This window comes from Chroicocephalus ridibundus, chromosome 2 (genome assembly GCF_963924245.1).
Source record: "Chroicocephalus ridibundus chromosome 2, bChrRid1.1, whole genome shotgun sequence".
Taxonomy (NCBI): Eukaryota; Metazoa; Chordata; class Aves; order Charadriiformes; family Laridae; genus Chroicocephalus; species Chroicocephalus ridibundus.
In genome coordinates this window covers 140,749,732-140,768,694 of record NC_086285.1, presented here as the reverse complement: position 1 = coordinate 140,768,694, position 18,963 = coordinate 140,749,732, and the positions used below count along the sequence as shown (strand labels likewise).

Sequence of the window (18,963 nt, the reverse complement as noted above, 5' to 3'; positions counted from 1 at the left end):
AAGCTTTTGGCCAAAGAAAGTAAATGATAATGACTCATATTTTATTTCCACAGTGATAAGAGATTTAGAGGCTTCCTGTAGCTGGAAATTATGCTAAATGATCTCCTAGACATCCATAGTTTACAAGCCACAGGCTATTCATGTAGGTGAATATTATTTTTTCCTGAGTGAATCCTTCTGTGCTCTATTTGGAGTTTTCCAATCTTCTTGGTTTGCCAGTGGTATCTAGCTGGGTTAAAGAAACTAGAAACAAGTATTTATGGCTTTGGCTTAATCACAATGTCTCCATTTGACTTCTTTTAGTGTTTTCCCTGCCTACATCTAGAAATTTTGATGAAGCAGGTCATACCTTCTCTTGGATTGTCAGTAACTTTTGGTTATCTAAAACGATAGTCTCCATTCCATCCTGCTTTAATTCCTGTGTTTTGGGGGTAAAAATAAAGAAAGGGAGTTGACTTTGCTTTCCTCTGTCCTGTTTGATTTTCAGGGAGTGCCCAATTCTGTCTGATGACTCAGACATATTTGTAGTAGTTGTTAAAATAGTCTGGTCACCCCTCAGGCAGATGGTGAAGTATCCTATTACAAGGGATAAAGTGATATGGGCAGACAAGTAGAGAAAACACAATTATTCTGATTTCATTGCAACAGTCCGTCTTACAAAGATAAGTCTGTCCTGGACCATTTTCACGTATTTGTGTGTCTATTCCTTACAAAATGTGGAGTCAACAATTTCAGACTGATGAGAAATAGATAGAGTATAATTCTGGGGGTGGGGGGAGCTAGGGAGGAGTTACGGAAAAAAATGTAGGCACACAAAATCAAATATTCTTTATTCTATTCTCACAGACCAAGTTGGATAGCAAAAATAAATTACAAACAACTGTGGAAAAAAAAAATACTTAATTTTTATATAGGATCTGAGGTGGTACTCTTGATCTTCTCCAGGAAGGAGACTTTTGTTCTAAAGGTCTGTGCTAGTGTTGGTAAGACAATATAGCATAGTGCTAGGGAATACTGTGCAGCTGGGAAAAGAATCTTGAAAATACTTTTATGCTGATATCCTGTTTATTTCTAGGGAATTGCACATGTTTTCAAATCCACTTGGCAATTTTATTAAAGGGAAAAAGGTAATCCAAGATTCTTGGTTTTTTGTTTTTTTTTAAAGGAGTGGTAAAAGAGGCTGTAAAAGGGTGGAAGAAAAGCGGAGAGTATGACATATAATATCAGCAATGACTTGGAGAATGGAGGGCATTGTAAAATTAGTATTACTGAGCTTTCATAGAATAGAGGCTCACAGGTTTGTCAGATTTAAGCTAGCAATCTGTCATGGAAAAGTATTGGTTATTTAGTTTCCCACAGAGTGCATCAAGAAGGGAATGTGTTAGTGTAAGAGAAGTTCCAAGAAGTAGATGTTGGTAAATGGAAAAGGAGATTTCACTCATTTGAACACCGTATTCATCACTCATCCCATTATATTTCCAAGAAACATGATCATGTGTTGACACAGCCTGTATAAATGCAGGCCTCTCAGAACACCGATTTTCGTTACAACTTGGTTTTACACTATTTGTAAAGAGACAAGGACAGCTACTGCAAAGCAGACATCTTCACCTCACATTGTTATAACCACTTATTAAACCTTTTCACTCCTTTTCATTATTTAGCCCCTACTACATACCTCACTGGCTTCATAGATGGATCTATCAGGAATCGCTTGTTTGAATAATATTACATAGAAAGGCACGTGTATCAATGAAAACATGCCATATTTTTTTTGCATTTGAGTCATCTTTTTTTTATAATTAAAAACGCGCAATTTTCTTACCTTTCCATGGTGCAGAAAGGACCATTGCTCCATGAACTCATGGAACTCATTAACTGTTATGTGAACTCCCTGTGAGTACAGGAAACAGAACTGGGTTCACGAAAATTTACAGAGGGTTTTGTACACTCAAAAGTGTAAACATTGGGGAAAAAAACAGTCAACTGCTCTGTAAAGGCCTAATATTCAACCTGTGGATGAAGTGTTTTGTGCAGTGCTTCATATGCATGTGCTGTTACCTACAGAGCATTAGGGGGAATGAGAGCATTCCAGAGATGCCTGGCTGCAAGCCTAGATTTGATGTCTTTAGAGGTCTTTATTGTGCCTCTTTTATGGCCGTCTGTTTCTTCATATTGGATCATCATCATGTGGCAATGGGAACACTTTATAGAGTCTTTATAATTTTAGTTATTTGGACAAAATCAGAATGAATTGAAATGCTGAATTCAGTTAGGAATACAGAAACCCACCCAAAGGGAGATAGTTATGTTTTCTTTTTTTTAATTGAATGATCAGTTGGCAAAGAAAAAGTATTGATGACATAACTCTCATACCTGAGTTGTTACTGTTAATATGTTCTGGGACACATCAGAAAAGCAATAGCACCACGCAATATCATCTCCAGCTGCACCATAGTGCAAGGTCTGTAGCTGTCAGACTTGCCATCTGAATAGATACACAGGCAAGTTCAGATGTGGAAGATTTTCCAGGAGGAGCCAAGTGCTATTGAAAGTATATGATAGTGATATAGTACGTGGTAATCTTCCACATAAGGCCAAAATCAACCCATAGTGTTGTTAGGGGTCTCTAAGATTGCTGAGTTTCAGGGATAAGATCTAGTGTCACCCAGCCGCTGGTGGTAACCAAAGACTCTGTAGCACATTTTAATAGTATTCTACGTAACAGTTTTTCCTTGAACTGAAAGTATTCTATAGGTACTTACAGGTTTTGATTGCTTCAGAGTAGTTTTGAAAGGTTAATGTATACAAAGAAAATAACCAGATAAATGCCATTGCTACTGTCTACACAGGAAAAATTGAGAGGACAGATGGATATGCATCAAAAAATTTATAAAAAGATCAGATACAATTTGTTAATTAAGAAATTATAAATATAAAATACGTATTTGAGTGAGGCTGAAAGAATTGAAATAAAGTATATAATGAAAGAATCATTTACTAATTAGAACAGAGATGTAACAAAATGAGGATACAATATTCCAAAATTAAATAATAACCAAATGTAAATCAAAGTGTTCTTAAATTAATTATTTCCATAGAACACCAAACACTAATAGCAGTCTTAAGAGATGTCTATTTTAGAATGAATTTGTTCATGTGCAAGAATTTAAATTTGTTAGTTTGAAATGTAGACAAGATTTTATTTTTTTTTTAAACTATTTGAATTTGCACTGGAAAGGGCAATTGCAATCATATGCACTTTGCAATGCAGATGAAAGTAAGTTACCTGAGCAGACAGGAAAGGGCCAGGATTTAAATCAAGACATGTCTTCCAAAATAGAACTATAGCCGTGGCTGTGGATGCCTCTGCAAGTAGGCTATGTACACTACATTCATTCAAAGAAGTAATTTCTCTGGCAGTTCTCCCTGAATTATACCAAGTCTGTTTCCTTAAAAAAATTATGATTACAAAAATATTACTGGCCTCTTTGGGCATTTTTTTAAGCCTAACATCTATTTTTAAGACCTGTTTTTCTTTGTGTGTGAATGTCTTATACATACATGCATTCAATATTCAAGGAAGCACACAGAGTATTTGGATATACTAACAGTCAACCAAATAGATGTCCAAAACCATTTCTGCATAGCAAAGGACCAAACTGCATGACGTACTTGGCTGCATATTTTGTTATATTTTGTTTAGGAAGAGGTAATGTAAGTTCACAGTATTGTGCACTTTTTTTCATATTTGCTTTGTAACATGCAAGATATTTAGCAAAATTTCAACATACAATAGCCAAAATAAACTTCACAGTTATATCCTAAAAATATTAATAGTTTTATATTCCTTTTATGTTGATGATTTTAGGCAAAATAACACCTCTTTGAAATAGTTGAACAATGAATGTTGTCTTTCAAATGACAAAAATATAGCATGAAAGAGTGATTTGCAGCATCTAGTCTAGATATGAATGGGTGTTTTTCAAAGCTTGTTGAAGAGCTGCTGAATTCTTGTATAGCTTGTTGCCAGGCATTCATTCAATATTACGCTTTGTGTATTGGAAATATAATCAGGAATTCTTCAAATCTGCTACTGAACATGAAAGTGTTTTGAATATAAAAAAAAACCTCTTGAGTGGGGAGTGATGTTTTTGCCTTTTCTTAAATACTTTACCTCAAAGGCAGCAGCAGCTCAGCTGAGGGGCTCAGCTTGTCCTGAGGGAGAGGGGGGCCATTGGAACCGGCTGGAACTGGCTGGAACCGGCTGTGTCTGGCATGGGGCAGCCCCAGCCTCCCCTCACAGAGGCCACCCCACAGGCCCCGCTGCCGGCACCTGGGCACCGACACCCCATACAAATGGCCAAAGTACGAATTAGAGGAAGAGTAAATGAGGGAAGCTTATAAAGAAAAGAAGAAATTCAAAGATAAAATAAAGGCGGAGAAACCCTGCATCTCAGATTTCCCACTGTGCAGCACTAGAAGTGGGAAAACTGGGGTGCAGCTGGCAGTACTTTATTGAAATTACTACAAAAAGACAGGAGAGGTTTCAGAGGGATTATACCAACATTTTGGCTAATGGACCATGTTTTAGAATTTGATGTTGAACGTTAAGCTCCAGCTTCAGTCATAGTTTGTCTTGTTACATCCTGTCATCCGGGTGGTGCGTAAAGCAGAATCAGACTTCAGGTGAGCGAGAGTGCACATTACCGTTTTCTCATATATAGTCTCCATGAAGGAGATCTATACAGCAGTTTATAAATGAAGGGGAAAAAAAAGAGGTTTCTCTTGTGAAGAGAGTCAGAGTTTATATGGAGTGCCATAGGCCTTTGCCTCCTTTGGAAAAAGGAATGTTGTTTTTCATATTTTCCGTAATCTTTGAAGCCTAATTTCTGGATTAGTGAGGCTTTGCTTTTTTTTTTTTTTTTTTTTTTTTAAATAAAGCAAGCATAGCTATAGATTTCAGCATGAGCGATGAAAAACAAGTTTTGCACATATCTCAAATGAGCAAAAGAGGCTATTCAAGTCAATCGTTAGGACCAAGAATATGAAGCCAAGAAGGTAGATTTGAACATAAACAGAGCCACTATTGACCTTGAATAAATTACTTGACTTGACTTGACTTTGTCAGTTATGTAGAAAAACAGTCAAGAGCAGATATTAGAAAAAAAAAATGCTACTCCTTAGCAAAGTTTTCCTAGATAAAATCACTAGATAATTTTTCTCCTTGAAAATGTATTTAGACCAGTGAGCTTTTCATGTCAGTGACTTAGCTGAAAACAGACACTTTAAAGCAGTTTCAGTGTAGTACTTCTCATAAACAAATGGGTAAATATACCAGTTTTTTTACTTGCTCGTACTCTGAGTTACAGCAGTTAGTTCATGGTGTTGCTTAGCATTAACATTTTGTTAAGAAAAACAATAAGATCGTAACAAACAATGGCTATAATTTGTCTGGAGGAGTGCTTCAGTGTCTGATTAGATGCCAATAATAAATGGTAATCAACAGTGGTTAATAAATTGCATCAAGGAAGTACATTCCTTGTTTGGGAGTATAAGGAAACAAGAGAATTAGCAACAGCATTTCATTATGTTTTTGCATCCCTTTGTTTCAAACCCAGTGAGTTGGTCTCATATCCAGCGAGGAGATGATCAGGAAGTTCAGGATCTCAATATAGGAAGTGCTGAGGTTTTCCTGGTGCTCTGACTTCTCATAGTGGTTCTCAGACCACATTTTTACTCTATTACAACCATGCTGTTGTCCCAAACACATTAGGGAAGATGAATTCTTCTAGAAGTTCAAATAAGTCATCTTCAATGCATGACCCATTCATCTGTTAATGAACAGATAACAGTCCTTTGTAGTTTTAAAGGAGCTTTGTTTCTTCTTAATGTGAATCAGCTTAATAATAAGCTGAGCTAAAGCATTCTCTGTATGTATAGAATAGCCCATTTAGTTAATTGCTTCCTAAAATGAGCTAGATTGGTAGCATCCATTTAATGTCAGATTCCAGTCTCACTAGAGCCAATTGTTTTCCGCTATGGAATTAAGTAGGAACTGAAGTGGGGCTAATCTATAAGGTTCATTTCAAATTCCATATTGAAAAAAAAATGCAAAACAGAAAATAAAAATAATCTGAGCAATCATTCTCATAGCTGAATTGTGCTAATACTTTTTCTACATTTAATTCCCCTGGACTGTAACTTCTTTTTTCTGCTCCATGAAAATTATTTCACAAAAAGTTGCTCAAAAGCATTCTTTTTCCTATTCTGTGCAGTGGTGTCCTTTGAGTTAAATGTTGTAAATTCCAAATTTGGCATGTTGAAAATGGATGTTATTAAAAAATAGTGGAATTCCCCACATGAGTAGGAACAAAGCCTTTAGTCTCACATGCTGCAGGCCCAGTACTAGCATCATTTTGAGATCCCCTGGTGAATCTCACATGAACTGATGAACTAGATGTGGAAAAGTGTTTTTTTAGATCAAGACTTTTAAAAGGATATTCCTGATTTATTTTGACTTAGATAAAATACACATACCTTGCATTTCCCAAATTCAAGAAGTTTTATAATACTCCCACAAAGATGCATAATAGCGAAACTTCATTCTCTGCTGGATCACAGTCTTGAAATATAGTCTCTGCAAGTTCTGTCCTCTGGTAAGTTTCTCTGTACATAACTAGAACTTTTCTTTCTTTAAGAGAATAATATAAAGTTACTAAACAGCTTAGTATATTATTTACCAGTGGCTTTTTTTTAGCAATATTCAGATGGTAAAAAAAATTATAAACATACTAATTTGACTGAATGTTTCAGTCTACCGCGCCTGCTTTGCATAGCTGCTGGGTATGTTTAATCTTCCATTGACAAAGGCTTGCTTTTGTACATGGTCAGAGGTAGCTTATGGGAGAAGACATGATCCAGTGTGAAACCTTGATGTGTTTGGTCAATAATATTAAGCTACAGTATTAACTGGAATTCAGAATTTGATTAACATAGATTTAGGGAAGAAGTATTATGTTTATTCATCTCTTTTTTTTTTTGGAAATTAAATAGGCCAAGCAGTGATCCTTTGGAATCTAGCCATAGTAAAACTTCTCTCTCTAGCAGCTGTAGATATTAAACTTTTCAGTTTTGCATCTCATTCCATTTTTTTTGTGGTGGGATACCCTTAACAGCACTATATATATACTTTAACATCAAGACAGAGTCTCAGTATTGACTGAGAGAAATTGACACAGAGTTATTTGCTGTACAATGCAAGGATTTTTCACAAATTATGGGGGGTTTCACACATTTTTATAATCACAGTCAAAATATTATAATTTACATTTGTGATTTGTCCTTTTTTTTCACTTATCCCACTGTTTGCCATTCATCTTTTCCTGCCTTGTGTACCTACAGCGAGTTTTAAGATTCCTTGTAAAACCAACACAAACCCTAATTTCTGCTGAAGTCAGCTTAATCTTCATCTCAAAGTAGTTACAGAAGTTGCTACTTGAAAGATTTCCAATTTTTTCTTCTTTACAGCTGTTTGTAGATTTTTCAGAATGTCACATTGGGCAGTCTTTCTGTTTTTAGTGGGTACCATTTGGACCTCTGAGTCGGAGTGTCATGTTGTCACTACAGAACTGCAGACAGAGTTCATTAGGTATAAAATAAAGGGCAGAGTTCTAGAGATTTTGTAGCAAATTAATGTTTTGTTGTTGGCAATGGTTGTTGGTCCAGAGATGCAGGAGAAAATGAGGTGCTGAGAGAAGAAAGCTCCATTAATTTTGCACTAAAAACTCCATCAGTTTGTGTATTATGGATGAACTGAAATATCTGGAGATTGTTTTTAATTCTGGAGATTGTTTTTAATTCTCGTACCCATCAGCTGTGTACCTTAAGGAACCTGAAAGATGTTTACGGTGAGAATAAATACCAAACTTGAAATTAATTATTCATAGGAGTACAGATTTAAACATTCATTTGAAAAAAAATGAGATGGCATCAATGCTTACCAGCATGAAATCGAAATAAATAAAAGGGAAGTTACAAACTTTTTGGTTTAGAAACTTTGCTAGAAGAGTTCATAGAATCAAACATGAAGAACAATTTAACATGATCATCCCTAAAAAGATAAAACTGGTTTATTGTAAGATTAGGAGGAGACTGTATCTAACAATAAATTATGAAAATTAATTATGCATTATAAGCCAGATTTTTTTTACTTGAATACACTGTTCCATTCAAGATTCTCCAAGTTGTTAATGAAGAAGTGCTTTTATGAGGAAGGTATTTACTATGATCATAAAGAACATACTATATTTTAGTCCCTTCATCTCATCATTGAGTTACATATGCACAGGAAAAAATACCTAGAGCATTTACTGACAGTGCAGAATGTTTTATTTATAACCTCTGTTGATTTTTTTTTCTCTAAAAAGCTTTATTGTCTGTTTTTTCTCAGAAGTATCCCATCTTCTAAATAAAACAAATTTCATAACACTCAATTTGAGTGACTGCTCCTGCTTCTTCATTCTACTGTTACTCTTTATCCATAATACTGTTTCTGAAACAGCTTACAGTCTCTCCTTACTCAATGCCCATTTTCTGATTCTTAGATATATTGCTTAATTTCAATTCAATTTTGATTATTTTTGGGTTTTGTTTCAGTTCTGCTTTTTGAACTGGGAATAATTGTCCAAGTTTAATTTACTTAGTATGTCTATAGTCATAATATTTAATGATCCATTATTATGCAAGATCCCAGCTGCACAGAAGTGATCCATATATTTGGAGCTTTTGGGTAACTACAGACGCATACAAAAAGGCGTTTGCTAGCCATCAAGGAAAGGCACTAATAGCTATGCATTCAATGTACACGTTTGTCAGGCTTGGAATTGCAGTGTATGTGACAAGTCATGTGTTCAACCTGTCTGCAGGAGTTAATGTGTTTTGGGGAAATAAAAGTATATTTAACCAATAGAGTGGGAAAGACAAACAGTTTTTCAATACACAGTATCTCTCAAAAGAGGCAAAATTATGTTTATTCACTATAACCAAACACACTGAGACAGGTTTAGTCAGAGAAACTGTTTCAAGCTATTTACTTCAAGTGTGAAAGAGCTTTCTTAGAGTGAATACACTTTCTCTTGGACTATGCCTCTTTCCAATTTCAGTAGTAGCTGAACTGTGTTGAAAACACATTTTCAGTAATTGTACCCGTTTATCAAAATGCAGATGATAAAATTGCTGGTAAACATTACTTTGTTTAAGATAAATTAGGTACATTTAGTTATATGTGCTGAATTCTTCCATTCTTTCTATAAGCAGAGCCTACCCCATCTGATACCTCAGAAAAATCCTTGGCATGCTCTACAGCCACATGCTAGAGTTTCTTAACCTGAGTTCCAGAGTTTGAACTCTGGCAGTCTAAAACCGTTGAGTCCAGTACGTTTATAAGTCATCCAGGAAAATTAAATTTACATAAACAAATTACTCTGTCAACCTCTGCCAACATCTACCTTGCCCAACTGTATAAATGATCCAAACTTCCAGTTCTGCTCTCAGACATTTCCAGATATTTGCTGATTCATGTCGGTCTGTCTGTCTCTAAAAATACATCTATTGGCAAATCATGTGCCTGCTTCTGTCTGTTGAATTAAGACCGTAAAATGCTAAAATTATACATTTTCAATATCTTAGTTCTGTGGAAACCTGTAGGGTCTTCACTGGTGAGCAATACCCCATTGTTCACGATTATTGCAATGGCATGTAAATAGAAATAGAGCAGGAAAATAAGGATTCCATCAGCAAAAGAGAGAGCATGGTATGTTATGTTCACAATTATGATTTGGAATGGAGTATTTAGACATTAAAGGCAATGGCATAGGAAGAATCTTCCAACTCTGAAGATTCCGTGATTCCGTGATTCCGTGATCTTGTTTCAAGCCACAGACCCTTTATCCTTAATATTGGCCAGATGTGTTACAGTATAGAAAGGTTTCCTGAAAACTATCAGAAGGATTTAGTCTACAAGATAGTTTTAATATGAAGCGACAAAGATCTTAGATTAGATCTTGCAGTCAAAGTGCTACTATTCTTGATGATAAAGAAAAAGAAAATAAAAGAAAAAGAAATAAGGTGAATGAGGGCTGAACACCAGTGAGCAGCTGTGACTGTTGCTGACTGCTTATGGCTTTTCACACTGTGGATCGTTAAATTGTCATGCGTCTTTCTGCAGACAGCTGTGGATGCTCTGAATTTGCATGTGTTTAGGAAGGAGTCTAGAAGAGTAAAAGTCCATCAAGAATTATTACGTTTGGTCCAGGAGGTCCCTGAACAACAAGTGATGGGTGACTGGGAGAGAGTATCAGAGAGGTGTCATTGCATGTTCCCTTTGTGTTTATTGGAATAGAATAGAATTAGAATCATAGAATCATAGAATGGTTCGGGTTGGAAGGGACCTTAAAGACCATCTAGTTCCAACCCCCCTGCCATGGGCAGGGACACCTCCCACTAGACCAGGCTGCTCAAAGCCCCATCCAGCCTGGCCTTGAACACTTCCAGGGATGGGGCAGCCACAACTTCTCTGGGCAACCTGTTCCAGTGCCTCACCACCCTCACAGTAAATAATTTATTCCTAATATCCAATCTAAATCTAATATCCGATCTCAATCTACCCTCTTTCGGTTTGAAATCATTACCCCTCTTTCTATCATTACACTCTCTGATAAAGAGTCCATCCCCAGAATGGAATGGAATGGAATAGAATAGAGGCAGAGTACAACAGAGTAGAATAGTGCAGTTGGAAGGGACCTACAATGATCATCTTGTCCACCTGCCTGACCATTTCAGAGCTGAAGTCTTAACTGTTAATTTTAGTAGTGATTTGAGTGGAGATAAGATACATGCGTAGATGAACCCTGATCTGGCCCTGTGTGGTCATCCTTATGATGTTCTTTGCATTATGACAGGTTGAACCCAGGAAACAAAAAGTAGAGAATGGATGGGATTTATCTCACTTGCATTTAGATGCCCACTTTGTACTTTGCAGACATCTAAACAGGAGCCAGGTTTCTAGATTCCCTTTATAATCGGTATAAAGAAATAAACAAACAAGTGAAGCCAAACTGAGAATGTTTCTATGAAGGACTTTTACTGTGTTAGGTTAAGTGATTAATTTCTAAAACAGATTTTTACATTGTAGACATATAAATCTGCTCAAATCGATTCTACTTATGTAACTCACTGGACACTCATCTAGTGGTACTAGTACAGAAGTGGTGGTCTCATTTCTTTGTAGAATTTGGGAAGTAATAAGGTACATATTAAAAAAAAAGAAAAGTTCTTGAAGATTCATGATTTTTCATGATACCATTTTAGATACCATTTCTATTGGAAGTATCTCTAAAATGACTAAAGGATAGAGTAGGGATCTTCTATAAGCAATCTCAGGTGAAAAGGCTTAATGCCAGTCCAGTATGGCTATGTGTACACAGTAACACCCTGCTGAATTATTTTCTTGGCAGATACCTTGAATTATTGTTGAAAGCTTATGGATACAGAGGTATTGACGTCACCATATATATTTTATATTTATTTATATTTTTCAATGTATTTATTTATAAATATATATTCCTGGGGCTATGGTGCATGAATCAAACGTTCCAGCTTTGCCATAATTTTATTATTGTGAAGATTTTAATTGTGGTATAGCAGGGCAAATTATTGGTTTGCCAAGGAATTCGAGCAAAAAATAAATAAGAATAATCTCACTATTTTGCTGCAAATCGCTAATATTAAATATGAAATATGCACTTTGACATGCAACTCAATACCAAATCTGCAGAATATAGTTTTATTGGTCTTGTTATCAAAATGAGTTAATGCAAATATATTCCACAAATCACTAAGGCTGAAACATAACACAGTCTCAAGAAGAAGATCTTTTTTTACTTGATTTTACAGGTTTTGTTATACTTTGAAGTCTGTGTTGGTTACAGAGTCAGTTTCTTTCAAGAATGCATGTTTAGTCTCCTTGTTGAGGTCATTCCACTGACACTTTGATATTATACCAGAAATCACCATGATGGGATAGTACTAGGCAATCAGTAGTGCAAACTAAAATGACTGCTTGCTACTCCGGCCACATTTATCCTAATACTTGGAAGTTTGTGAACTATTGAATATAGCCATGACTATTTAAAGTTTGGGGGTTTTTTGTTTGGCTGGTTGGTTGTTTTGGGTTTTTTTAAGAAAAAAGCAGTCAATGGAATTGATTGAATATTTAACAATGTAGTTTAAGTCTGATCAAAAGAAGATTATTACTGTCATTAGAACTACAGAAATCCTCTTGTAACACATTAATGTGATTTGCATGATCTGCTTTTGTATACTACCTGAAAATTGAGATTCTGGTGATTTCTGGTGTAATATCAAAGTGTCAGTGGAATACTTGATTCATTAGCCAACCTAGAATGTTATAAGCTTTGTCTGTAGCACTGATGTCCAGACTTTCTGTACTATGTGCATTGTATTGGGAAACTCCTGAAAGCCTGCACGTTTCATTTACAACCTTTGTTCAATGAAGCAATGATGTGTGTACTTATGTCCTTCTGTATTCAGCTAAGTAGTCAGCCTTTGTTCAGCTTTATATCTTGCTTATTTTGTACCTGCAATTTGCTCAATGTCCTTCTAAGTTGGTGGACATTTTATGAGAGCTGGATATGTTCCTTCCTGCAACTAAACATTGTTTTCTAAGGTGTGCTTTTGCAACCAAATTCAGATGAATAAAAAGGGTTGTCTCTGTCTTGGAATGAAGAAAGGTAAGATTGGAATATTCCATTGTACTAAAGATAGTAACAGATATCAAAAAGACTGCAGTTTTAAATCACTGCAGCTTGGTACTTGTTTGTCCTTTTTTAAAAACTTTATTAATAAAGTGATCTCTGAGATGCTGCCTACCTTTGAGGGTTTTATAGAAGTTTGTGGAGGACAAAGAACTGTTTGGCCTATTGAGATTCCTTCCTAAATCATTCCTAGATTGGTGATGCCTAAAAAATCTGCATTTCAAGTATTTGTTACCGTTTCAATAAAAAAAATACTTCCAAATGTCTGCTTTGAGGATATTCCCCCTAATTTTAATTTCCGAAGCCCTATTGTCTTATTTCCATGCTATAATAAAAAATAACAGAGGTTGACATTATCTGTTCCAGCATTCAGAACACATGCTTCAGTTAGGCCTTCCTAAATACTTGGATCTCTAAGTTGTATTCCCCTACTTTTGCCAGTTCTCTTATTGGAATTTAGTCAATTAATCCTAAAAAATTGCTTTGCTGACCTTCATTAAATGTTATAACACATCTTACAATAAAAAAACAATGAAAGCTGAAAATAGGAATCTAATCAGATGAGAATAGTGCAACTGTGTTACACTAACAATGAAATAACTAGACATGAAAAAATGTGAGGGATTTTAGTAGTATTATTTCCAGACAATTGCAACTTTTCAATATGATATATTTCAGGTTGTCTAAGCTATTTGAACTTTTTTTAACACTGACGTTCTCAGAAATCTGGAACTCAAAACAACTCTTTCAATTTTAGGCTTTTTTTATGCACATGATTAAGATGTATTTTTGTATTTATATTGAGCTGTTTTGTATTTGTATGGCTAATACTTTTTATGGAGATTTACAAATTGTTGAGTCATTGGAAAGATAAACAATTAGAGAGCTGTGATCTCAGGTTTGGAAAAATGATGAATACAGTTCATCATAAGCCTGCTCCTGCAAAGTATTAATCTTCTCTCTAAGCTGTGCCAGTTCCCATAAGACCACAGATCTCTTTTGCTTGGCAAGTTGACCTATACAGAAAGAAGGCTGAGCTGATGTGTAAAACAGTGACAGATATCTGACAGAATAGCACTTTCTTTATCATTTAAGGAGTTTTGTTTTATATAATATCAACGTTGTAAAAATGTGCAAATGTGTGTAAAAAGTTAAATACTTGCTTACCCCTTCCCTCATCTCTAAATATTGGATGGACTGGAACCGTTGTTGTTATAAGAGCTGAAAAGGTACAACGATGACATCTTTATCAACAGCCACCTAATGTTTCACATACTCGTTTCTCAACTCGAACATTCCTCATTCCTCAGCAATGCAACTTCCGTACAACTCTCATTGAAAGCAATAGCATATCCCATGGGGAGAAGCCATTTTAGATGACAACAAGCTAAGAGAGATTTACCGTGACACTGGATTTAGCACCTATAACTGCCTGTAATATTAACCATTTACTACGCAGAAAGGCTGCAAATCTTCAGTAAAGTTGTCATCAAAGAGTAGTTCTTATCAGACTGACATAGTAATGTTACAGCAATATTTATCATCCTTTCACTGTTAGCAACCACTGTAAAAAAATGTCTTGCAGAATTAGTTGATCTTCAAAGCCTGTCTGTAGTCCCCTTATATATTAGGCTTACACATAAGCATACCGTTTGCTCTAAAAGCAAATTTTAAATTGGGCCCCTTATAGGAAAGATGTTTAGAAAGTTACATCATCTCATACAGCACACTGTATGTACTGCCGAAGGTTATCTACACCAAACACACGGTTCACATGGGTAGCTTATTCCCACCTCAGGGAACAACTAGTTCTGACACATTTGTAATGTGTGGATGTGACACAAATGCAAACACAAATATGGTTATGCAAACGGCGAAAGGTCATGCTCTAAAAATGCTAAGATAGGCCGTTTAGTATTTTCAAGACAGGAACTGAACACATTTAAATGCCTCAAAGCATAGTAAGAGACGTATATTTGGTTTCCAGGATCAGTGGTTTTGGCGAGTCAGAAACAACAGGGTGATGGATGGATACCCCATGCAGATTACCTACTTCTGGAGGGGACTGCCTCCCAGCATTGATGCAGTTTATGAAAACAGTGAGGGGAATTTTGTCTTCTTTAAAGGTAAGAAAAGAAGAAAAATAAGATTTTATGTAATACTTTTGGCTGTGATGATTTCTTGGAACATATCTTGCTTATTTTTACTAATGATTTGTAAATCATGTTGCAAATTGATAGCTAAATGAAAAGTATATGTTATGTTTTCTCATTTTGGCAACTACAGCTTTAATTTATGATTACCCTTCAAAGTATCAGATCATTTACTGTTCATATTCAGTAAAAATTTGGAAGTATAAATAATAGACATACATAGCAATGCAGTGATCTACTATGAACTCCTTTATGAAAAATGTGCATTAGGAAGCAAGAATGAACAGATTTCCGAATTTTTCTTTGTGATTCTCTTTCCACTTCTTCCTTTTTACAAATGAAATTTGCATATATTTAAATGGCATCTGAGCTGCATATATCTCACTCTACTGCACTGTACTTATTCATCTGAGAACAGAGATGTTAGGAGTGGGAAAAATAAATATCTTTTACATAGATGTGTATTTAGTGTTTTTAAAGAAGCATAAACTCCAGAAAATATGTTGTATAGATTGAACTGTTGCTAATCATTCTTTTCAAAGTTTCACTCCAGGCATCAGCAATTCTTCAAAATTAAAGTTCTTGAAAGTGCATCTAATTTAGATTTAATGAGAAATTTATCCTATATGTTAAATAAGTACCCATTTAGGAACAAAAGAGTGAAAATCATGTGAAATATGTTTTATAAGACAATAATTTGGGAGAAGAAAGAAGAAACAATAGATATGTGAAAAATTATTCATCTATTTAGTATTGTGAGTGATTCGCTTGTTAACTCATTACAAAAAAGTAGGTTTTTTTTAAAAGTTGTTATATCAAAAATGAATTCATTTTTACAAGTGGAATCGTTAACAGGGAAGTAGAAATTATATTTCATTCACTATGGAAACATTATCATCTTGTGAATGCTAAATGAAAAATATTTAATAACATGCAGAAACACTGCATAACAGTACAATGAAGATGATATTTTAGTAATAGGGAAATTGTATTTTTTGTGTGAATCATAAGGAAAATTACATTCTATATAGTACATTTTCTATTTACATGACTTCAATGCCGTATATGCTTTTACTTCTGTTGCCGTAAGATAAACTTCATGTCATAAACTCTGTGAAGTTGGTAAGATCAGGAATCATGATCAAAGTACCTCCAAATCTCCATCCCTCTACTTGATTCTTGGGTCCATGGGTCATGGGACAATACAAATATTATTCTGTAATTTCTTTGCTCATCACTGCTACATAGAGCAAAGGACATATGCTGCACATTCCAGACCTCTACCTTGATAATTCTGGGATCCATTAGAATCATAGAATCATAGAATCATTTAAATTGGAAAAGACCTTTAAGATCGTCAAGTCCAACCATTAACCTAGCACTACCAAGTCCATGACTAAACCATGACTCTCAGCACCACATTGACACGTCTTTAAAAGATGTCCAGGGATAGGGACTCAACCACTTCCCTGGGCAGCCTGTTCCAATGCTTAATAACCCTTTCAGTGTAAATTTTTTTCCTAATATCCAATCTAAACCTCCCCTGGTGCAACTTGAGGCTATTTCCTCTCATCTTATCACCTGTTACTTGGGAGAAGAGACCGACCCCCACCTCACTACAACCTCCTTTCAGGTAGTTATAGAGAGAAATAAGGCCTCCTTTTCTCCAGGCTGAACAACCCCAGTTCCCTCAGCTGCTCCTCATAAGACTTTTTCTCCAGACCCCTCACCAGCTTTGTTGCCCTTCTCTGGACGGACTCCAGCACCTCAATGTCTTTCTTGTAGTGAGGGGCCCAAAACTGGACACGGTACTCCAGGTGGGGCCTCACCAGTGCTGAGTACAGGGGGAGGATCACTTCCCTAGTCCTGCTGGCCACACTATTTCCGATTACCTGAGCTTCAGACAGAAATGATCAAGATCATAGTCTTATACCTGCTTTCTTTTCCTTCCCAATGACCTCAAAATATGTTTTATTATTATTTAACTGTTCACCCAACACTTACTGACTCTTGTTAGGTCTTAGAGGAATGGATTGATTCTAGTCTGTAGGTTATAGTTAACAAAAAAAATGGAGAGGAAGTGATCTATTTTCTAGCTGGGGAATTAAATAAGATTAAGTAAAGCAAGCAGAAGCAGCAGGTTTCTACTTTTAGAAGTCAGAATATTATGTTCTTTTCCTTCCTCATCATCCCTTAGCTTATGCTCTCTGATTTCAGACCACCTAGTTCTGTGCTTTCTAGTTGATATCATATGATTCTTGGATTTTCTGTTGCAGGTATTTTTCCACCTGCTTTCTTTTCAAAGTTCCTTCCATTATTTTTCCAGTGACACTTGTATTGCCCCTTTGTTTGCCAAGGTCCAAAAGTCCGTGTGCAATTTTTTCTGAATTTTTGCTTCTTGGCCACTTCCTCTTCATGGTTTCCAATATCTACCTGATGGTGTTTGTCTATTAGTCTAATTCATGTTTTTCCACTGCCACAAAATCAATAGGTTCAGTTAAGTCTTTTGTCTGTGTGTCCTTGAAAATTCCTGTTTACCAAGGATCTCAGCTGCCTTGTGGCACATGACTGCAGAAGTCTATATAAATAGATTGTAGGTAACAATCATTGTCTCTTTTCTTCCATTCCTTTGCATAATTTCTTCCTAGGAAAAGAGTATATGTCTTCGTCACAAAGGAGCTAGAAATAGACTTGTTGCTAAGATGATGAGCAAGTAGAACGTGTAATCCAGGTAGCATGCTTTACCAATCTAAAACTGGTCAAACCAAGTAAGTTCTAGAAGGAGCTTTAAATCTAATGTCTGGCATACAGATGTGCTTACAAAGCATATATCTAAGCCAACACTTATGTCCATTATTCAGCGAAAAAATAGAAAAGATGGAGTGAGTGCCATCACAGAGCTTGGAATGAAATAATGTCACTACACACTCCTCTCGGAAAACATTTTTCCAGATCATTTCATTTTAAGACTGGTCAGTTCTTCACAGCGAAGTGTGGTGTTTGAGTGAAGACATCATTTACTTGCAGATTTTTAAATAAAGTCTCCAAAACTTCTTCTCAAGGTATCCGTAACTTCCAATGTCCTGTAGGGTATAGAGTATTGAATCTCTGGTATGTGCTGGAGAAACTGGTCAGTGTGTAAATATCCTCCCTTTGGAACAGCCACTGCTTCTTCTGCAGATGCTCAAAGGAAGGTTCCAGACACACCTTCCTTCTCCATTGCTCTCTTTCACTCACTTTGGAGACTTTTTAACTACTGTGAAACAGGCCCTCCTGTGACTGACTGGTTTTTCACTCTTGCTTCCATACCTGCGGAGCAATACCTTTACTCTCTAAGAAAGGTGAAGAAAGCAGTAAGCCAATTTACTCATCTGCAATTGCTAGTGAGTAATTGCCACCTTGCTTCTCCTTATGTGCCTACACTGTCATAAGTTAAGGATAAACAATATTCATTTAGGCCAGTGACATTTTTAAGATGCTTTCAGGGTAGGCCTTGTGAACCATCCTGGACTGAAACATTCTGTTTATCTCTTTAGAAAACCACAAATCTCACTTATTTTCAGTAATCTATGCTCTATTTGATTCTTTCAATCCTTGTCTTTCAGGATGGCAAACATCAAATTTGAAACAGTTGATTTAAATTATAAAAAAGGTTTAGATCTTTATTATCTTTTTTTTATTGGCATTAGATTTTTCTTCCTTCTGTATACAGTTGGATTCATGACATTAGTAGACTTCTTTACAGTAGTAGAAATAGAGATTAGTAAAGGTATAAAAGTATTTAAAACATTTAAAAACATGTTGTAAAATATGAGCCATATGCAAGCGATATAAGATGGCAGCTCAGGATGGAAAATTTATTTATGAACCTTTGAAACTTCTTTATAACTTACATTTTTGCGATGAGAAATTTAGCTATTATTAAATTGTGCTAATAAAATCTATCAGTAAATTTATACCTATTTGATATTCCT

The 18,963-nt window shown here is 35.6% G+C and overlaps 1 protein-coding gene across 2 annotated transcripts in view; it reads left to right on the top strand.

Moving 5' to 3' along the window:
* The window catches only part of MMP16 (matrix metallopeptidase 16), a 195,674-nt gene that overhangs the window by 149,779 nt on the left and 26,932 nt on the right, over positions 1-18,963 (top strand). For both annotated transcript variants that reach the window (XM_063327151.1, XM_063327153.1), the window contains one exon: positions 14,824-14,962. In XM_063327151.1, coding sequence (XP_063183221.1) covers positions 14,824-14,962 — 139 coding nt within the window. The remainder of the gene's footprint in view (positions 1-14,823; positions 14,963-18,963) is intronic.